The sequence below is a fragment of the Apodemus sylvaticus genome, chromosome 13 (genome assembly GCF_947179515.1).
Source record: "Apodemus sylvaticus chromosome 13, mApoSyl1.1, whole genome shotgun sequence".
Classification (NCBI taxonomy): domain Eukaryota; kingdom Metazoa; phylum Chordata; class Mammalia; order Rodentia; family Muridae; genus Apodemus; species Apodemus sylvaticus.
In genome coordinates this window covers 39,636,578-39,660,272 of record NC_067484.1, presented here as the reverse complement: position 1 = coordinate 39,660,272, position 23,695 = coordinate 39,636,578, and the positions used below count along the sequence as shown (strand labels likewise).

Genomic DNA, 23,695 nt, shown 5'->3' with positions numbered 1-23,695 from the left:
ATATTTGAACAATGAAATCCTATCCTATGGATGGTATAAAAAAGGCTATACACAAGGAGAAAAACTCTATCACTCTGTGTCTGAAAGGGGCCACAGCTGGAACAAGGAGCCTCACAAATACATTAAAAAAGGCCACCAGATGCAAATGGAGAGAGAGGTTACTGGTTGGGGAGGTTCGTATGTTGTACACATTCTCGTCAATGTTGTTCTGACAGACAAAGATGGGGAATGTTATAAAAAGAGTGAGATGTGGAAATCATGTAATGAAAGGGAGTCATGTAATAAGAGGGCTGGAAGAGAGCATAGACAGAATAACAGGCAAAATTCTACACATACAAACCTTCTAGAAGTTTCTAGCAATGTCATAAAGCAAGCTCAGGCCTAAGAAATCCACAGTAAATCAAAAGTGGAAGAAGAAAGAACAAACCCAAACTTTATAAAATAATACACGTAGAGGTCCATGGTAAAAACTTTCAATAAATCTATCCCCGTAGTAGAATGGTAACAGCTCTTTCAGTAACCGACAGTAACTGCAGAATTAATTCTGTAGGTGAGGAGAAATCTGAACACCAAAGCATTGACTTTCATCTCATAGGCATAGAGTCTACCAGCCACAAACTAGAGAGCTCATTCCTTTTCAAATGTGCACAGAAGATTTCGAAAAGCTAAGCATGTGCTCTGCCTGCAGCAAACACCAGAGACTTCTCCAACCAGAACGAATGTAATAAAACTGACTATCAAGAGCCAAAGAAACTCCACCAAGAAAACTACTCAATTCAGCAGATAGCAGGAGTTCAGGCACAGCATTCCATTTGGAATGAGGTCATGCATATGAAATATACATGTAAAGCGAAAGGTAGCAAGCTTATCAGGAAGCCATTCTATGTGGGCCCTACCCTTTAGTCATCTGCTGGGACACTGTAAGTTCAGAGGCTGTATTTGTCATGAGGATCTGAGAGTGAGTGACTCCTGCCCCCCACTACATACAAACAGTTCTTCTTCATGTATGCCAGTGGGAGTAGAAAAGCAGGACTTTCCTTTTATCTTCATTTAATTCATTTAAAATGCGTTTAAATTCATTTAAAAAACAGGACAGCCTGCTAAGCTGCCACTTAATTATGTATTTTAATTCACACATCCCATCATCATCATGTGGGACTGTGGAAAACATTTTGATATACAAAAGGGGTCTTTAAATTGAAAAAAATATTGGTAATCATTAGTAGTAAGATTAGTACCCTAAAACCATTGATCTTCCTTTATAGGACTGTGGATGACGTATACACTGTCCTTGGCTCTCCTAGGTTTCATCAACACACAGAGTGAGGTATTTCAGGTTCTTCCCCAAGTGTTGTCTTGCAGATATACCAGAAATTTGCACCAGAGGTAACCCAGACTCCTATACACACCACTGCCAATGCTTTGATACTTGAAGAGCGTATCACTGCTGTTCAACTCTGTCACTGATCGGTTGGCTTCCGCCTTCACAGACAGGCTCCGCCCATACCTTTGGCTGTCCATCTGTTTTCATGCCTCATGATTCTTTGAGATCTTTTTTTTTCTTTTATGGAAATGTCAAAAAGCAGTAATTTATATTTAAGTAACTTGAAAATGTTAAAAAGTTAATGTTAAGCCGGGCGTGGTGGCGCACGCCTATAATCCCAGCACTTGAGAGGGAGAGGCAGGTGGATTTCTGAGTTCGAGGCCAGCCTGGTCTACAGAGTGAGTTCCAGGACAGCCAGGACTACACAGAGAAACCCTGACTCAAAAAACCAAAAACCAAAAAAAAAAAAAAAAGTTAATGTTAAAAAGATACCACATTATTTCCCAAACTACATATAAGTGCATGGGTATCTATACAAGTACTCTGAAGTTATCTGCTTAGGAACAAGCATATTATCAAGAATACATCTGTTTAATTACTTCAATTTAAAATACTGTAGAATAATAATACATTCACATAGTTTGCATTCTTAGATGAAAATAATTAGAAAAAAATTATACCTTTTATGTTAGCCAAGGCAATCAGTCAGATTTGAAAAAAGGATCCCAGTAATTTAGCATATCTAGCTCTGTGGTTGTAAGTCTATCTTCAGGAGGAAAGAAAATTGATTTGTGTCCATTTTTCTTTGGAAAAGGAGACTTCCTATCTTTTAATTGTCTATTTTAATCTTTAACAAACAACTTTAACAAACAATATAAGAAACCGTAGATTCTTATATCTGTACTATATTCCCACAGTAACTTTCAAGTTATTTTTCAGAGAACAGGAACAAAATTTAGTTATACATTTAGTCTTTTGCTGTGATAAAACATCCTGACCAAGGCAATCTAGAGAAGGAAGGGTAAATTTGGCTGACTGTACCAGAGGGTTAGGACCGTAAAGGCAGAATAAGATGGCAGCAAGTGGCAGGTGTGGACACTCACGTGCTTAGCATCAGCCTGCGGGGAACCCCAGCATCAGCATCAGCACCAGCACCAGCACCAGCACCAGCACCAGCACCAGCATCAGCATCAGCATCAGCATTAGCATCAGCATCAGCATTAGCATCAGCATCAGCATCAGCACCAGCATCAGCACCAGCACCAGCATCATCAGCACCAGAATCAGCCTTTTTATTCTCTCGCTCCCTTCTTCCCAACCAGACTCTGCTCAGTGTCTCCTGTCTCCACAGGAACACTCTCAGCATCTACTTGCTCACAGGACTCTCTTACTTGGCAACTCCCGTTCCTCCCACAGATCCAGCTCTTACGCATTGATCGAGATCTTCGTGAGTGTTCATCTTCTTGAGAATTTTCTTTCCAAGCGTTTTTTGTTCCTTTGCTTTTGTTTTTAATTTGTGCCTGTGCGTATGTGTGTGCATGTGTGTGTGTTGCATGTATTATGTGTATGTCTGTGTGGACACGTATGTAAAGGGATACATGTTCAAGAGTGTGGACCTATGAATAGAAGCCCAAAATTAACGACAGGCCTCTTCCTCAGTCCCTCCCCTACGTGTTTTATTGAGCAGTTTCTTACTACCCTGGAGATAACTGTTTCTGGCTCGTCTGGCTAACCTGCTTGCTCAGGGATTTCCTGTTTCTGCCCTCTGGATGCTGGGATTACAAACAGCTGCCCCACCTGCCTGGCTTCTGTGTGGGTTGTGAGGAGCTAATCTCTGCTCTCAAGTTTGGGAATGAGTACTTAATTTATCTAGCCGTCTCTCCAGCACTCCCCTTAAAAAGTTTCGCTTTAATCATCAACGCTGAAAACATTTTTGTTTGTTGTTACTCTGCACATGTGGAGGTCAGAGACATCTGTGTGGAGCTGGAACTCTCCTTCCGCCTTTATGTGGGATCTGGGGATCAAACCCAAGTCACGAGGTTGAACAAGTACTTTGCAATTGGGTCATCCTGCCACGCTTAGCCTTCTGTTTTGCTTTGCTTAATGGTACACATTTCACAGGAAAAGTATTCAGTGGTGAGTTACTTCCTGCCTCAGACTTACACATGCGTGAGCGCGCCCCCACCCCCACCGCACAATTCACATTATAGTTTCCGGTGGGTGTCCTCAGACTTTTTCAGGTGAGGCTGTGCAATGAGACGTGGAAAGCCGGAGGAAAAGGCATCAGAATTTGTGGTGACGACATGGCTTTCTGCAAGAATTTCTAAATGTTTAATCTCTTTTCTAAACCTTTGTTGCCTCTGGCTGGTGGTAGCCTGTCCCTGCCCAGGGCTTCTGCTGACTCTGTGAGCTCGGAGAGTCAGTCCCCCCACCCCCCTCTGCCTGTGTCTGGCTTGCTCTCTGTGGCTTAAATATTCATTACTCATTACTGCTTGTGCCAGTCATTCTTCGGGGCCTGTATTAAATTGTGGAAATTAGGTATTAATGATGCCCAAGGGGAGTGAATTCCAAAATGACATAAGGCTTGTTAAATCATGCTATTAAAATGCTTTTAATGAAAAGACTTATTAGTGACACTTCAACTCCTTTTAAATGTGGCATAAGCTAGTTTCTAAGTTAAAGATCTCCCCCCACCCCGGATTTTTTAAAAAAAATTTTGATTAACACACTAGGTAAAATTAAGTTAGAATTTGTCTTCCTAATTTAGCATTAAATGGATTGGGAAAGCTCTGCTATCTGAAGATTAAAATGACAAGCTAAATGCCTCTGTCCCATGAAACTCTTCTCTTGTCCATGCAAGAGAAAGGATCAAGCTCAGTGATGTTTTATGACGTGGTTTAGACTCAGCATACTTACCTTGCTGATTTTCTTACAATTCTGTAGGGAGAACTATGGGAAACAGGAAAAGGAAGCAGCCCAGAGTCACAGACGCTCAGAGCAGAGCTCAAATAGCGTGCGGTTTCATACTAAAGAAAGTTCTGAGGTTATCCAGCTGAGTGTCATTCACATGTCCACTATGCACTTACAGAACAAACAGCAAAGGGAGATTCATTTATTCGTGACATATGACTGGATCATAAATAAATTCAATCTAAGAAAATAAACACTGATTTTTAAAACCCAAAAGCTTCTCACCTATTAGAATGCTGTATTTGTTTTTCTTCTCACACATGGATGCACATCCTTATTTAAAATACAATATGGATATTGTAAAAATTAAGTTGTTTACTTAGTTTTAGCACTGAGTTTTTAATTCTTCAGAGTCATTTTCCATTTTCCTATTTTAGGGCACCCTGCCCTTCCTCTGCCCCCAGGGATGGAATGTTTCCTCTGAGAGGAAGGGGATTGCTGGAGGCCCAGTACTCAGCTTCAGGAGTCGACACAGGAGTCAACACATGAGTTAGGGTTGCAGGACCCTAACTCAGCCCAGTATCATCTTGCCCATCAGGATGCCAAAGGACACAGAGTTGTCATTAACCAAACAAGACATCTATATCCAATATCGCCTCATTCGTGCCTCTGGTGGTTTCCCCATTCACTCAAATGCATTCACTCAGCAGAAAATGCAAACAATGTATATAACATGAAGTCTATGATGCATGAGGCTGATTGTGGCAGAAGTCCAAAGTCTGATTAGTTGGGAGAGCACAAGTACTGGAGAGAGGACAATAGAGCTATGGTGGATGTGAACAGTGAACAGGAGGGGCTCAACCATTTTGTCCAAGAAGACAATTGAGATTACGTAGGGGGAGCCATTAAAAATAATTCCTAATTTGAGGCTCAAAGAATGAGAGAGTTTCAATGAGTATGGAAAGGAGAAACCATGATCACCCAGGCAGAGGAGTTTGTCGGCAATCCAGACAGTGCCATCACATTTAGCAATGAGAGGTATGTAAGGTTGGAGACAGTTACAGTTAAAACCCAAAAGCTTCTCACCCATTAGAATATTACAGATGAGCTCAGGAATAAGCTGGGATGGATTCTTAAAGGCCCTGGGACCCAGTAAAGACTTGGGTGTGATGGACTGTATATGCTTGGCCCAGGGAGTGACACTATTAGAAGATTTGACCTTGCTGGAGTAGGTGTGTCACTGTGGGTGTTGGCTTAAGTATCCTAGCTGCCTGGAAGTCGGTATTCTGTTAGCAGCCTTCAGATGAAGATGTAGAACTCCCAGCTCCTCCTGTACCATGCTTGCCTGGATGCTGCCATGTTGCCACCTTGATGATAAATGGACTGAACCTCTGACCCTGTAAGCCAGCTCCATTTAAATGGTGTCCTTTATAAGAGTTGCCTTGATTGATCTTTTGAGACTGGGTTACCTCACTTAGTATGATGTTCTCCAGCTCCATCCATTTGTCTAAGAATTTCATGAATTCATTGTTTCTAATGGCTGAATAGTACTCCATTGTGTAAATATACCACATTTTTTGTATCCATTCCTCCATTGAAGGACATCTAGGTTCTTTCCAGCTTCTGGCTACTACAAAGAGGGCTGCTATGAACATAGTGGAGCATGTGTCCTTATTGCATGCTGAAGAATCCTCTGGATATATGCCCAGTAGTGCTATAACAGGGTCCTCAGGAAGTGACATGCCCAGTTTTCTGAGGAACCGCCAGACTGATTTCCAAAGTGGTTGCACCATGTTGCAATCCTACCAGCAGTGGAAGAGTGCTCCTCTTTCTCCACATCCTCGCCAACATCTGCTGTCTCCTGAGTTTTTGACCTTAGCCATTCTGACTGGTGTGAGGTGAAATCATGCACTCACTGATAAGTGGATATTAGCCTAGAAACTTTGAATACCCAGGACATAATCCACAAATTAAATGATGTCCAAAAAGAATGGAGGAGTGGGCCCTGGTTCTGGAAAGACTCAGTGCAAGAGTATAAGGGAATTCCAGAACAGGGAAGTGGGAAGGGGTGGATGGAAGAATAGGGGGACGGAAGAGGGCTTATGGGACTTGCGGGGAGTGGGGACCCAGAAAAGGGGAAATCATTTGCAATGTAAATAAAATAAATAAATAAAATAAAATAAATGAAAAAAAAAAAGAGTTGCCTTGGTCACGGTGTCTGTTCACAGCAGTAAAACCCTAACTAAGACATTGGGACAGACAAAATTTTAATCCAGTGGTAAAATAAATAAGAAAAATCACTATAGTCCATAAGTCTTGTGGTGAAATGTCTATGTATCTATCTTTACTTTTTTCTCTTAATAACAGAGATCATAATGTGACCATGTACTGAATGCTTCCTACAGTGGAGGTAGAGAGACCAGTAGTTTGCCTGAGGCCTAACTGAAGGATCCCTAAGGGAAAGCTGTGACTGTCACTCTCCCTACTGCTATTTCTCCTTTCCCTGGCATGCCTGTCCTGTTATTTATAATCTGTGAAGACAACATAGTCTTCTGATGGAAGCACACACACCTTTCATTCCCACTGATGGATGGCTGTGGCTAGTTTAGCACTTAGCAGATAAGGGCATTTATCAAAGAGGTTCAAATTGAAACCCTTGACTGCCGGTATGAGATTTTTAGTTTATCTCATTAATTCTGTACTTTTAGCTCACGAACTAGTTCATTTGGCTCCATCGCTAGGATCCATAGAGTCCCTCGGGGAGCTACTGATACACCAACTGCCAGACTGGGGGAGAACTCTGTATCCCACTTCTTTCCTTCACTGGACCATGAAACTCTATTCTTTGGGCCCTAGACTACTTTCTCTAAGTCTAAGTCATCATACATACATCTCGAGTGCTGCTATAGACGATGTACATATTTCTCCATCTGTTTGTAGCTATTTTCAGCTCAGTTTTGGAACTGACCAGGCTGAATGCTCAAGGCAAGAAATGTAATTGTACATCAAAGGGCATTTCATTATCTCTGGGCTCACGAGACAGAAGGCCAAGATATGTTGCCTAATGGGTAACCTGCATCATGTCTGCAAAACACAGAGCTTCATCTCTCTAAACAGAGCAGACCGTGTAAATATATTTGGCTTTCATTTGAATACACTTGAAACACAAAATCAGGGGTGCCAATTCCTTCTTTGTAATAAGTATTTTTACCAGAATAAACTTTAAGTAAATAGATGCTGTCTGAGTTCATGCTTTATAGCATCAGAAGAATCTTAAATTACTATATTCCAGCTCAACAGATTTTACATCTTTCTTGTGTTCTGTGACTGCAATGATGGGCAACAATTACATCTTGAGCAAATCTTTCTTCCAAAAAAAATGATCTTGACAACATAAAACTAAGCCAGATGGCTCCTGAAAGCCAAGACTTCACAAACAGTATCTGGTCTATCAATCCCTCCATGATGCTAAATACTATTAAGGCCTGAGAACAACCCTTTCATCCACTCAGCCAACGGTTTTACAATCATTACCATCCTCCTACCTGTTTCGGCTGTTCTGTCACTATAAAGAAGCCACGTATTGTACTTTTAAACACAAAGCTTACCAATGCACCGGGAGCCATCTGTTGAGGTTGCGAAGCCACGGGGACAGAGACAAAAATAGCTTCCCACAGTGTTGGAACAGTCACCAGTCTCACAGACCCCAGGAACCACGCTGCACTCATCGATGTCTAATCAAGGGAAGATAATTGAGAAAGGCCTTCATTAAACAAACGGATTTCCAAACTATGAGAGCACTCATGCTGATTAGGTGGATCATATAACCCTGAAGATAGTGTTCTTTCAAGCCCTGAGGAATTTCTCGCACATATCTCTGGGAACGGAGTTGAGCGCATCCTCCCAGGGCAGAAGAACAAGGCCAACTAAAGCAAAACTCTATGAGCCCTTTCCGCTCAAATGCAACTTAAACTGCAAATAAGTAAAGACGTCAAAGTTTTAGTTTGTGTTCTATATCAACGAGGGAATTATCCTACAAGGGTCCTTCAGAAAACACATATACAATTACCTTTTAAATATGGAATAATTAAATACAAACATAGCTAATTTTTACAATAATCATTGGAACCGACAAATGGTATTGGATTTCCCCCCTATTTGGCTATAGGATGTGCTGTTGGTAGGTGCACATGAATGTGGATATATTTGACATTCTGGGAATAACTTCAGTTTGAAACAGTTTAGAACTATGTATGGCAAAGGGAAAACCCGAGAGGCACTGGGAAGGGCCCACTTTTCCTACTGAACTTCTCTCTGCTTATCTACACAGCTGAATTCTGGGAATGGACTGTTTCCTTTCACAGGAACAAAAGTCTGTTTTTTTCCCCAAATTGTCCCTAAAGCAGGGAAAGCCGAGCATTTCTATAACCTTTCCTGTACTTCTCTTCTAATCCCATGAGCTAGAGAGGTGGAAAGTCAAACAAAACCTCAATTAGGCACACTGGGAGCTGAATGCTAATCCCTTTTACAAAAGGAAATGGGCCACTGAGAGAAACCCAGCCAGGGATACCCAATTGTTGGCATTGTTTGCAGAGAAACTGGCATAGTAAAGACCAATAAATTGAGGAAGCAATTATAAAAGTCATAAACATAATTACTTAAAATCAAAGTAAATGGGGACGTTTTGTTTCTTTTATGTTCTTGTCCTCTTGTGTTGTATACATTCTTTCAGAATGTCTCAATTTAAAAGACAGGGGAAATAATTGCATTTTAATTATAAATGTAAGGGAAAATGGTTAAGCTCTATAATTACCGCTCTCCCCCCACTTCACCCCCCCCCCAAGCCTCAGGGATCACTGCAGGAGCAGAAAGATCATAAAGGGTGGTGAACTTCCACAGTGAAACAGTATGTCCTGAGCATGCAGTACACACAGAGTTCATGTGAACTTCCAGGACCCATGACAACATGCACAAGATGAAGCTGGCCAAAATCCCGGTGTGGAGAGGGAAGGTGGACCTTAAAGCTTGCCAGTAGTTCAGGAGCTAATGACCAGAGAAGGGAGAGCCAGTTTTCTTAAGGCTTTGGTCTCTGAGAAGCTACTCCTGAATAAATGATCCCTACAACTGTACACATACGGGCAGTACAATGTGGACTCAGCGGGCTTGAAAACAGAGCAGTTGGGGGAGAAACGGGGAGGAGGAGAAAGAATTGGAGGGGAGAGCGTGCGAACATTGGAACAAAGACATAACATACAAGTATGAAATTCTTGATCAGGAAGTAATTAAAACTACGAAATGGAAAGTATTAGAAACAAACAATTCAAAGTTTTAAACAATAGCACACAAAGTTAGCCGTTCCCTTTTGATACGCTCCATGGGTCCTGTCATTAACTTTTCACCCATTTATCCTGATAAATCGCCAGGCTAATTGGTTGCATCAAGAAGCAACCATGGGTTTCACTCTCTCCTCCATATGTTCTTCAAAAAGAAGGTTAATGTTCAGACGTCATCTAAAATACTATCTTCTTCTGAGACTCTATCACTGCTGAAGGACAGGGGCACAAATCCACTCCTACCAATCCTCCGAGGGATCAGAATCCTAACATGAATTGCCTGCACAAATGAGGAGCAAATGTATAATGTGGTACTAGCCTTCCTATCAGCCTTCACTCAGCAAAATGAAACCATGTGTGCAAATTAGGGCCTGTTGCATCCTGTGCCGCCATCTTCCTGTTCCGTGCTTTCAGACAATGAAGAGGGAGATAGAGATGAAGTGGGTGCATAGAGACTGTAGTCAACAACTACTGTGATAAATCACCTCTCCCCAAGGGAGACAAAACTGAAAATAGCATGATATGAAGCAGGTGGCACAAAGGACAGACAAAACCCTGCATCCATACTTTCTTCACTGTCCAAAAACACCCACAATTCAAGAGCCTGTGTAGTTTAGGATAAACAAAATTATAAGATGTTCAAGCATTTTCTAATAAAGTATGATTTTGTCCAAAACCAAAAAGTGAAAGATATTTGACATTTGAGGGTAGGCATTTTAGGAAGAAATAGCTAGGATATTTATACAATATTTCTGTTGTGATAAAACACTGACCAAAAACAAGGAAAGAAATTGTTTGCTTCTTCTTATAGTCACATATATTCCATCACTGAGGCAAGTAGGAACTCAAGGAAGGAAACTGGAGACAGGACCTGAAGCTGACATCATGTTGGAGGGGAGTTGATGCAATATTACAAAAATATCTCTTATATTCTAAGAGACTGGAACCTTTGCTGGACCTCACATCCAAAGTTAATAATAGACCTAGAGGTCACTTCAGATTTAAGATGTCTATCTTACATCTACTTAAATAGTGTGTTTAACCTGCTTTCAAGAGAACAATGTAACAGTCAATCTTACTTGCTTTGGGTTTCCCATGTGAACAACTTTTGCAATCTAAGCTAATACATAGCTGTAATCTTGAGTAATATATTCTTCCATGCCCCAACCCAAATAATGTGCATGCATCATTTGCTGAAATCAGCAAATACAGAAGCTGTGAACAACTTCCTAAAATGAAGCATAAAGGCAAAAGGCAACCATTTATGGATACTGGCTGATAAACAATGATGCATGCTCTCGGGGCCAGTTAAGATGAGTTAGAGCCAGTGACTTAATCCCGGGTAAAGCACCTTATTCCTTCCCCATACAATCCTTTCTGTACAGTTCAATAAAGACGAGCAAAGCCTTCTGGGAGAGACAGACATATAGAAACAATAGACAGACACATGGACAGACATAGGTACAGATACAGGTAAGGATTCAGATTTATACAAGAAACCAAGAGGAGAGAGAAGACTCAGGGAGCATGAAATAGAGACTCGAATCTGTACTTGTTCTTGGTTGGATGACTCCTGGTGGAAACACTTTTCTATCCTTACTGTAATATCAGTGCATTGTTGGTGACTCAGAGTTTATCACTAATACACTTAATCCATGCAGAGGAAGGCTGTTCACTGGTTTTCTCCTCATGGCTTGCTCACTGTGGTGGCTTTTTCTACCATCAAAAATACCTGCCCAAGGATAGTTCCACTCATAGTGGGCTGGACTCTCTCACATCTGTCAATTAAGAAAATGCCTCGCAGACTTGCCAATAGGCCAATCTGGTGGTGACAATTCCTCAAACAAATTATTGTCTTCCCGGCTGGCTCTAATTTTTTATTAACTTGATTAAAAAAAAAAAAACTAGCCAGTGTCCTATGACATTCAATTTTGAGGTTTTCTGTTAAAATATTCATTATAAAAAAATCCATGTGTTTAGAATGAGACAGAAACCTTAAAAGATAGGGTTCAAAATAGATTCATGCCACAAACTTTCTGTTTTGAGACTGGGGGGGGGATCTATGAAAAGAAGATTTTTTTTTTAAAAAAAAAAACCCTTATTTTAAGAAAATTATTCTCCAAATTTTAAGAATTATAGAGATAGTTAAAAACAAGACAAGCAACCAACCAACCAAACACAGAAACATGATAATGGTCCAGACATTGTACATTTCAGTATAAAATGCCTAGTATGTATCTAATAGCATTTAGCATTAACATTTATGATCAGTGGGCTACATGAACTTAGTTCTCTTATATGTCATTTCTTTGGGACTCTATTTTATAGCCAGATTTGGAAGAAGGCCTACAAAGTGAACATCACACACTGATGTTTGCACAAGCAAGTGTGGTTGAAGGTGGCAGGTCTATTCAAGGGAAGAGGCAAAATAATTCTGCGTGTCTATTATGCTTCCCCCACATGTTGAATGTTTTGAACTTTTACAGTGAGTGGAGAGCTTTACTTTTCAAATCTCAGAAAGACCTATATAAACACAAGCCATAGATTTAACAGCATTGTGCTGGAAGTCCAGGTAACATGTACCTCAAGATTGGTTAGATCAATGTCTCCTGCTGGGGGTCACAAGACACTGGGCTGATGTTCTATCATTGTATTAAGCTTGTAAAAGTATAGGAGAATCAAGATGACATTTTGAGAATGGATGAGGGTCAAGAAGATCTTTCTCCTGTGCTCCACAAAAGTGCAGATTAAACTGTTACAGACCCAGCTATCTAAACAGCCTGCTCCTTATGTTGATTTGCTATGAATTCTAAGGTTCTAAGAATTTATGCGGGCATGGAACAGAGAAAAACTAGATTCTTCCCCTGACTTGGCTAAACTGGTAATACCCCATTTTCCTTTATCAAATTCTGTTTCCTGGAAAGTTTTTGGAAAATAGGGAAGTTCAGGGACAGTTACAGACCGGAATATCCAGTGACAGGCTTTCTGTTCTCTGACAGTATCTTCCATCTGTTTTCCCTACTGGGGTCAAGAGGGCTACAGAGAGCATAGCTGGACATTTGACTAGGCCATCCAGTAAAACACAGTTGTCTCTCCAGGTTCTCTGTCCTCTTAAGAGGAAGAAAAGCTCCCCCCCAAAAGCCCCCATAAGTCTTCTCTTTCGTCCTAATATTGCGAATTGTCTCACAGGCAATACATGAAATAATTCCTTAGTCTGAGGAGTGTCTTCACCAGCATAAGCCTGGAGTCTTCAACACAGCTAAGTTTGGACTCACATCTAACAGGAAGTAGAAGAGTGTGGGTGAGTCTGAAATGCTATACTGTTGAGGACTGGGACTTGCATAAGCATGGATGGCTGGGAAGCTTTGGGGGATACTACATAATTAGGAAGACACATGCCAAACCCTGGAGCATCAGCTGTAGAGCTTTTATTCCAAAGGATCTGCCAGTCTACTTTCTAAGAAAGATTTTAGACAAAACAAGAGTGTTACATGAAGGAACGATATTGTAGGACGCCCAAAGCTAGGCTTGAGGAAGAAGAAAACGAGTCAAGAAGCAAACAGGACAAAATGACAGAACTTTGTCATTGAGAAGATGTTAGATATCAACCTTGGTTGACAGATAGATGGTGCAGAATGATTAAGAGGGAACAGGACACAGGGAAGGGGGAGCCAAACAGAAGAAGAGTAGTCTGGTGTGCCAGAAGTAGACTTATGAACTATGTAACTCAAATTCTGGGTATGGAATTTAGCTGAGGGCTAAGTTCTGAATGTAACTTAATAAAGGAATGTGTTCCTCTCAACCAGATTACTGAGGGAAACAGGATAATTAGCCAGCATGTTGGCTTTGAAACTTCTGCACTTTGTAAATGTACTGCTATTCAATACATTCTGACACTGTGGAAGGGCATATGTGCATGTATCTGTGTGTCCGATATGGCTTGCTCACAACACTCCTCTTACACATGACCAATGTTCTGTGATTTCAGTTAGCCATGCTCCCTCCGTCTAAAATATTAAATGGAAGCAAACCACTGTGTCCATTTTGAGTAAATAAAATAAATCTTGAGTCTTAGGACTCAAACACCCCCTCACTGAGCACACCCACACTGCCTACATTCTTGCCCCCTTGATGTTTCCTGTTTTCAAGAATCCCTTAAGTTTCTTAATATTGTGCTGATGTGAGTACTGCACCTAGTTAACATGTCTCATGCGTAAGTTAAACTTTACCACAAATATGTATGCATACAAATATATACATATTTTCATTTATACATATATAAATGAAAAGCACTATATATGCACATGTAAAGAGTCAGCTATCTAGACAGTCAGAAAGACAGAAATAGACAAATACTAACTATAGTTTCAGGCATCCACTGGATGTTGGGGATTTATCCCGTGAAGTCAAGGAGAGACTGTTGCAGTTTTCTTCTGCTATTCTAGTTCATTCCCTTATTTGCTTTCTTTCCTAATTGCCCTGGCTACAGCCTCCACTACAACTGAGCAGACATTGTGGGAGCACACTGTTTTCTTCCTGCTGTTGGAGAAACATTCTTTTATTATTCAGGAAGATGTCAACTGTCATTTTACACAGAGGCACTTGATCAGGGGGGCGAAAATCTTTACAAGAAATTCCTAATGTGTAAATAGTTTTGATCAGGAAGTGACACTATAAAGTATGGTTACTGTTGCTTTTCATGTTTGTCCTGCATTTTTTGTGGAAATTGTGATCTTTAATCTACTCTGATAGTCTATGTGGTTTCACTAAAAGATGCTAAGCCAATTTTACATTCTTAGGACAGAGTTTAACTGACGGTGACATATAACTGCTCATCTGTGGAAGAAGATCTGCTACTGACAATGAAGCACAGCTGTTTTTACACAGAACTTCACTTTTTATTTCCAGATTTTAAACAAATGAAGTTTTTCCAAGTTGATATTTTTGCCAATTTCATTCCTGTCTTGCTAAGAGAAATTCTACCAGGATTCTTACTTGATCTTTATGAAGTCTTTGACTTTTTTTCATGCCATTCTATACTAAATTCATCTTTCTAAATGGATCTGTTTAGGATGAAATGTTATTTATTACATTGTTACCATAACAATAAAAGGTTACATCAATTTTTCAAGACCAGCCACAGGGTTAGCATAAAATGATTTTCTCTTTTACACAGTACATGTATAAGACATTCAAAAAGTACAATCCCTAGAATCTTGTGAGTTTTCCCCATACAGTAAAAAGAAAAAATACAGAAAGTCAGGAGAATCAGGTGCATTATTGTTGAAGTTTCATCTAATTCATAGATATTCATTTTAGTTATCAAGACATCATCTATGTATTGTGGAAAAAGTTGAATGAGACGGGTGTTTAAACAAACACAGACTCTTGAGCTTCCTGACTCTGATTTTCCTTAAACAGAAAAATATTTCAAACAATTTGTTTGGAATAAAAAAAAATAATAATTAAAATAATACTTTTAAAAAGCCTTCTAAGGCTTTAAAACAATGAAGTATCGATTAGATGCATGCCGTTCATTTACAAATTCAAGAAGTTACGGCTGATTAAAAGCCTTTGATTTGTCACATACCAAGAACTAATCAGGCATGGTCTGTAACTTCCAGGAATTTGCAATCACCTAAGAAGATGAATATAGAACGAAGCACAAGATGCCTGACCGCCCTGAAATACAACACTCTGTTATAGGAGAATTCTAATTCAAGTCAGTTTTGACACTCAGAATGAACAACTTGTAAGTCATAATATCTGCTAAAGGACCTTAAAGGTTATGACAAAACCTTCACATCCAGAGGGACAAGAAGTGTTTTCCATGTAAGAAATAGTTAGAGCGAAACTATGAAGGGAACCAGTTGAGTGAGGAATGAGTTTTCCTGTGAGTTGAGGTCATTTATTTAGAAGATAAAATGGAAAGGGAAAGAGAAAGACCTAGAACACATTGCTGTCCCGGTTTCATAGCAATGGTGGGGCAACTGGATCTTGGAACGTGAGGTGGAGGCTGGCCAAAGGTTCAGTGCTGATGAAGGAGAGCTGCAGGTGCTAGCAGATAAGGCAGGGCAGAGCTAATAACGCAGACAGGGCAATAGAGGTCATCAAACTTCACTGATGAGATCAGGACACAGGGAGAAAAGGAATTGTTCATGTCGAGAATACCGTGAACGTAAGAAGAAGGGTAAGAGGAAGACAGCACAAGTTTCATTAGTGAGCTGGAATTAGCAAACCAGTAAAAGCAAGACAGAATGCCATTTGAGGGAAAACCCACGGTCTCTTCAGTAACTCTTGACTTACAGTGAAACAGTTAAACTTTGGAAAAGTCAGTCAAGAATCTAGGAGGATGAGGCTGTCAGGATTGAAAAAATCAGCAGGATGGAAGTTATAACGTAGAGAGAGGAGATCACAGTAGAAGCAAGAAGAAAATGAGGTTCTGCCTAGGCCTTACACCAAAGGCTGTAAAGAGAGCTCAACAGCTAAGCCACACCCCTGCTGCTACAGGAGTAACCTTCATCTTTCCAGCTTCCTTAATTAAAACCTGCAGCTTTTGCTTTGCTTCCTCTGGAGTCTGTGTTTTTAACCATTACTGACAGGAGACAATAGTTTGAGCTTGACTTCTGATGACTGTTTTATGTTCATCTCCTACGAGTTTGAGTCACACACACTAATGAAGATGCTACCAGGGAGCGGCGAGAACAAATACAATGTCACAAAATGAAAGACAACCACAGGTAGGGAACAGCTTGGGGTAGCTTTAGAAGGAAGTCTACAGGAAACAGCATAGTGAGAGGTGACTGACAGTCAGGAGATGATTGGTGGCCTTTAGGATGCTTTTGTTGCATTATATCAGCAGCTTGAATTAATGGCTAGTGGAAGCAGAAGTTCAAGCTGCACAGACAGAAAATGGGGTTAAGTGACAATTGAGGAATAGCTTTCTTTGGAAAAACTGGAAGACATTTCACCAAACATAGGGAGACAGAAAATGAGGATGTGGAGAAAACTTGAGGCTTTAAGAAGTTCACACCAGATGCTTCCCATTTTCTTGGTTGAAGGACATAGAGGAGAGATGTCAGAAAAACCCAGTGTGCTCAGAAGTCACCTGCACTGATAGTTAGTTACACATGCAGCTCGTGACTACCACTGAGGTCTAGTAAGTGTTCTGCTTCCTTTCTCTGACTCTAAGCACAGAACACTGACAGGAAAAGATCTGATGACCAAAGAGAAAGGATCTGGCTGGTTTCAGAATGCAAGGTCAACATTTCCCTTGACCAGAAATAGCATATCAAAGTGATGAACTGAGCCCAAACCAAGGACTCTGGAAGCTCTCAGTGGGGACCAAAGGAACAGTCCTTGACCTGAGGCCAAGATGGTGTGATAGTATGACAACTTAAATAGTGCCTGGCAGAAGGAGAACTCAGAATGGACCAACAGAGATCCCTGTTGAACCCTGAGAGAGGAGTGCGTAGATAAGCAGGCAGACAGTAACTGAGGTGGAGGGAAAGCGGACACACAAGACTCGGCAAGAGTGATTTATCTAAGGAACTGTGTGCCTGTATCTGACATGAGTGTGTGAGAGAACAAAGGACCCTGGAAGTTAAGCAGAAAAGGGAGAAATTAGAGAATGACTATCAACAGTTCCAAGCTGGAGAGTGATAGCAGTTATGGAAAAGATGGAAGGGAAGATGGACATTCTTCCAGGATGGTGGCGAACACCAGGGGCTGTGTGGAAAGGGCTGTAGTCTATAGTTTCACATCAGTATCCTATGTACCTTCAGGGCTATGCTGCTCTATCTATCCTATCTATCTATCTATCTATCTATCTATCTATCTATCTATCTATCTATCTATCTATCTATCACTTTTCTAATCTATTCTGTTTACCTGTCCATCTATCATTAATCCATCCATTTATTAATCTATCATTTATCAACCTACTATCTACCTATCTATCCTATCCTATCATATCCTATCCTATCCTATCTTTCTATCTATCTGTCTGTCTATCTACTTATCTGATGACTCTATCATCTATGCATCTATTTATCTATCCAATGTATCTATCATCTGTCAACTATAATATCATCATATACCTATCACTATCTATGGATCTACATATCTGTATCTCTATCATCTATCTCTTTATTAATAGATTAACCATTCTCTATAAATTGGTATCTGTGTATCAGCAAAGAATATCTATCTATCTATCTATCTATCTATCTATCTATCTATCTATCTATCTATCTATCTAATTTCTTGGTCCCCTTTTCTATTGCTGTCAGTCTAGGAAATTGCATTTGAAATGCTCTTTGTAAAGTAGCTTAAATGGATGCTAGAAGAATTTTTTAGTTTTGTGTTCACAACAGTTTTTTTTTTTAAGGCTTCTATTGAATAATACCATAAATGGTTCCCCATTGGCCTGAAGTCATTGATGTTTCTTCCTAGACACTAGTTTGAAGTAACTCAGGCATAAAGTATTGGCAGCAAGAGACAATGCCACCATGATGTTTTGTAGCATTGTGATAACATTTTGGAAACTATTTCCACTTCAAATTGCATAAAGGCTATTGATAACATAGTCAAACAACATGAGCTTTAGTTTTCGATCTACATTTCAAAATGGTTTTCTTTGAGAACACCGCCATTTACCATTGGTGGTCAACTGCACACCCCAACCATTTTATTTGGGGTGAAAATATTTTGTTTCCCTTTGTTAATACAAACTTAAGACACATGGGAAACCATATTATATTTAGAACAAGGACTTAAGATAAATTGAACCAATTATTATTTATTACTTTAAAATGCTGAAGATTCAGCAGGATGAAAGCTACTCATGTGTAAGACAGTGCCTCTAACAGCAGGGAGCCTTATTAAACTGTCTTCTGGCATCTTCCTTGGTTTTTATCCCTACTCCCAGCTCTGGGGATCAAACTCACGCTTAGCAAGCACTCAGCCCCAGAACCATATTCCAGCAGTATCTTGGTCTTTTTTGTTCTAATTCTCCCATTTTTCACAAGTTCCTGAAAATCCCAATGCAGAGAAGATGAATGGAAAGTCTCCCTTTAAGATTGGATAAAGACTTAAATTTCACCAGCATGAAAGTCAGGAAATTCCAAAGTTCAATGTTCTATAGACATTTGGACTTGGCGATGTTTCAGGAATTCAGCACGGTGCACTCCTGGTCTCATTAGTATGTGGGATGTAAAACTTTGATATTTCAAAGAGAATTTTGGCAAAACACTGTGAGAAACCTAAAGAAGTGGGGCTGTCCACAGTGCTCTAATGACACTTCTAAGAGTAATTTATTTTTATCTTCTATATAAGGGGTCTCAAGTGAAAAATGAACTTAGTTCTACATTCCTCTGCAGCAGTATGATGTCAGGAGTGGTAATCTACCTCTGTGCTTGTCTTACTTTCTAGAAAGAAAAGGGACTTAATGGAGTCTCTACACTCATTCACCAATATACATACTATGTACAATTCCTACAAAGAACATTTCTTAGTTGTATTTTCTTAGTTGTGTTTTATTTTAAGAATTCTCATAACAGGTCACGTTCTTTAATTTTTGAAGTAGGGTACACAGCTGGGGGGCTCCACATGTGATCAGAACACATGCTCAGAATGAGCAAGGCCATGTTTTCAATCTCTAGCACTTCAAAAAGCAGCTGTATGTATGCTGTATGATATAAACACTATTTGTGTACATCTAAATTTGGATTGCATAGCTGGATATATTAATATGAAAGGGCTGCTCTTCAGGCTCAGCCTATAAAGTGCGTACCTGATTTTCACAAGGAAAATAATAGTTATTTTCTAGTATTTTCTGTGGAAAATGACAGAAATCAAGATGACCGACTCTAGCCTACTAATTTTACAGATGAACCTCATCAGATGATCCCTGTAATAGGCTGATGTAGACACAGTCATTCAGCACCACTGCCCACCTTATGCTGTAGGTAGCAATTCACTGCTGCTAACCCATGAGGAATGTGTCTGGACAGTTTTCATAGAAACTTAAACACTTCACAGGCTCCAGAGAGACTGAATTACCTTTATGATGAAGCCTTCATCTTCCTTCTCTTGCTCACTTTCCCCGGAACACAGATCTCCTAATGTCTCCTCCAAGCTTTTGGTGTGCCATGGCCTCTGTTTGACAATGGCCACTACCAACGATGACACATAACAAGAATTTTCCTTTCCAATCACCCATGTTTGATTCCTTTACATCTTTACTCAAATAGCAGCACCTTAGTGACTTTCTAATTCCTAATAAAATTTTATGACATCATTTTATAAACTCTGCTTTTTTTCCTGTTGATTTGATTGTGTTTAGCTACATAAGTTTACAAGCTTCTCATCTCTTCTTTGTCTCTAACATGGTCTTCATGTGAGCAAGGATTTGGGTATCTTTGGTTTTCATGTCTTTGTTCATGCTAGAAAAACACCAACTCAAAAACTGGACTTCTGAATTAATGATTCTGGCAAAAGTGGCTCTTTTTGTGGAGGGCATAAAGCTCACGGCACCTTCTATTTTGAGGAAACCCAAAATTGAGATCTCTACATTCTTACCAGCCATGACAGGAGCGCCTTTCCTAACTGTCCATTGTAATTATTTAAGGGGAAAGTGAGGGTAACTCGTCCATGATGTCTGCCACCTCGCTAGTTCAGTAAACAGAATAGAGATATCGGTTAGAATTTACTTTAGAATTTCAAGCATCAAAGCTCAGGTTCAAAGCATCCCTCTGGTCCTTTCACTCCATGGAGGACTCAATCTTCTGACATCTATGAAAAAAGTGCTTGGAGGCTCTTGATTTTTTCCAGTGATCTTCAACAGATGTTCAGCTACACGAACCATGTGCTTTCTTTACCAGTTTTCAATACTGTGTAAAAGGATCTGGAGACACACTAGCCTTGGTGAACAGCACTGGTTTCTAACGTTTGAGAAAACAGCCCTGGATTGAACAAAGAATAGTTTCCTAATCACTGTCTTATGCTAAATAAGCTTAGTTATCGGAGTCTCAAATGTTCATGGCTATGATTTGTATGAAACTAACCAGAGCATGGGGAGTACAACCAAGCTAAGACCAAGCCGGAAGTACTGACCATCTGCTTCTAATTTCTCCCACCACCACATCACTGCCATCATCAGCTTTATCAGACTATGCAAATGCATGCCCCAGTATGCCAATTATATTTTTGAAAACTTTTGCTAGCTTGGAAAAAGCTTACTTATTGGATGCTATACTAAATGTCCATTCCCACTAAAATGATACAGCAAAAATCTCAATAAATTGTACCATAAAAATACTGTATTTTTTGAGTCTGGGTTACCTCACTTAGTATGATGCTCTCCAGCTCCATCCATTTGCCTAAGAATTTCCTGAATTCATTGTTTCTAATGGCTGAATAGTACTCCATTGTGTATATATACCACATTTTTTGCATCCACTCTTCTGTTGAGGGATACCTGGGTTCTTTCCAGCATCTGGCAATTATAAATAGGGCTGCTACGAAAAGACTCAAAAGATGACTCATGGTATGCACTCACTAATAAATGGATATTAACCTAGAAAACTGGAATACCCAAAACATAATCCACACATCAAACGAGGTACAAGAAGAACGGAGGAGTGGCCCCTTGTTCTGGAAAGACTCAGTGAAGCAGTATAGGGCAAAACCAGAACAGGGAAGTGGGAAGGGTTGGGTGTGAAAACAGGGGGAGGGACGGGGACTGATGGGACTTTCAGGGAGTGGGGGTCAAGAAAAGGGGAAATCATTTGAAATGTAAATAAAAAATATATCGAATAAAAAAAAAAGAAAAAACCCCATGAAATAACAACAACAACAACAACAACAAAAATACTGTATTTTAGGATGCACAAGAAAATCACAGCCAAAAAGTCAAGCAGGACAACTACACCAAGGCTGAGACATTTATGTGCTAGTGCTGACACACCTCCTACTGTCCTGATGTGTGGGCACTGACTATGTGCTACAGGTACTCTGCTCTCTTTCCTTTCACCCAGACATTCTGAATTAATACTTTCTACCTAACATATCATTTCCATCTCTATGTTTCCTCTAACTTGGCTATACATCTGTCAAAACAAAATATGTCATATTAAGACAAAATATGTCAGAAGTTAAAAATGTGACCTGCCTGTGTGTGTGCCTGTATTCATGGTGTGTGCCTATATGCATGGTGTGTGCATTTATGCATGGTGTGTGCATGTATGCATGGTATGCAGGTCAGAAGCATGTGTACAGGTGTGTATGCATGTGGAGGTCAGAGGTCAATGTCAAATACTTTCCTCTGTTCTCCATCCTAGTCACTGTCATCGCCATCATTACCCTCCTCCTCCTCTGGCTCCTCTCCTGCTTCTGACACAGGGGCTTTTACTGAATTGACTGGAATAATTGGCTAAATGCTCCAGTGATCCTCCTGTTTCTACCCCTCAGTGTTAGCTTGCCACCCTGAAGTGTCTAATTTGGGTGCTAGGAATCTGAATTCAAATTCAAACCCACTGAGTTTTCCCACCAGCCCAGATCTAGATATTTCAACTTTTGATTTACAGCCCATAGCAAAGTCAGTTCTTATTTCCTACAGGCTAACCTTTTTCTGTTGAACAGTTTTCTTTTTAGATGTATATTCACTTCAGTCAACTTATATTCATGACAATGATGTTGCCCATTGAGTCACAAATAAAGAACTCACTGGGGCCTGGGAAATGACTCAGTGGGCAAAGACTTGCTGCCCAGCCTGACAATCTGAGTTTGAACTCCAAGTGCCACACTGTGAAAGGAGAGAACAAATATCTGCTGTCCTTCTCCTCTGTGTGCGCCATGGCATACACATACATAAATAAAGTAAATATACAGACATAGTAAGATAGTAAGAACCCCTCTTCAACATTATCTATGAAGATGATCTATGTGGTTTCTTTCCATGAACCATCTTACCTAGTTTGAAATTTAAAAAGAAATGTGCTCTAGCAGAGCCCCTTGGTCATGATGTTGGCTCACTAAAAGGTGGCTGGATGTGACAGCTTTGCCTTTAACTTTGACTTCAGGTCCACATGCTGAGCAGTGGCCTTGTCTCCTGCTGAGCCTGGTGAGTTCAGGGCAGCTGCTCTGCCCTCCCTCTGGAGTCCCTATCACTCCCCAAGCCCACTGGTCTCTCTTGGATGCAGTATTTCTGTTCATGAGATAAGGGGCATCTAAAAGACAGCACAATAACCCAACTGCTGGGTTTACACTTCCAGATGGTTTCTGGGTGTACAGGGCTCCCATTTTCCAGTTTTGATATAATTTACTATCTTCCAAATGAATTCCCTCTAAACGTCAGCCCAATATAAATGCATCATAAAAAGCAGAGTTTTTTGGCCACAGAAGTTTTACTATCAATTTATCTATTACAAATAATTACTCCTACTTTTAAATAGATTATTAATATACTTATATGCTCAAAGTAGGAAAACAAAACTTAGGCTGGGGCACATAATGAGAAGACACCTCCCCATTCCTTTATCAAGCCATCCAATGTTCTTGTTTTAGGACACTGAATGAGATTTCCCTCCATCTTTACTCTGATATTGTATGTAAAACCAAGAGAATATATGTACGAAACTGACTTGAGCCAGCAGTTATTTCTTCAGGGGGATGGCTAGAAGATGAGAAGCCAAAAATGGGTAGGGAAGTTTTGTACAACCTATGTCTTATGCCAAGCCAGTTTATTATGAAAAACATTTTATATGCTATTTTGTGGAAGAGAAATTGGACAGAGTCAGTAAAAAGCCATCGTAGAGTGGGATGAAATCAGATCAATGGGAGGTTAATCAAGCAATTTTGCACATGGAGACCCAGGACAATTAAGGGACATCACAGACCAAGCAAACAGTGACCTTGAGATTGAGAACCACCACGCCCAGAAGTGTTGGCTTCTCAGGATCTTAGCTTCCCCAAGGCCCTGGCCTCAGGCCATTACTGGCTTTGCCAAACACATTTCTGGTTTTACACAAGGAATTATGTTCCCTCTCTGTACATCAGGGTCTCAGGGGAAGCCTGGTTTGGTCTCACCCTCAACATAAAATAAAACATTTTATCTTTTATATGTTTT

The 23,695-nt window shown here is 40.2% G+C and overlaps 1 protein-coding gene across 1 annotated transcript in view; it reads right to left on the bottom strand.

Moving 5' to 3' along the window:
• The window catches only part of Fbn2 (fibrillin 2), a 213,492-nt gene that overhangs the window by 112,735 nt on the left and 77,062 nt on the right, over positions 1–23,695 (bottom strand). Inside the window, exon 8 of the mRNA XM_052155291.1 lies at positions 7,843–7,968. Within this exon, the coding sequence (XP_052011251.1) occupies positions 7,843–7,968 (126 nt within the window). The remainder of the gene's footprint in view (positions 1–7,842; positions 7,969–23,695) is intronic.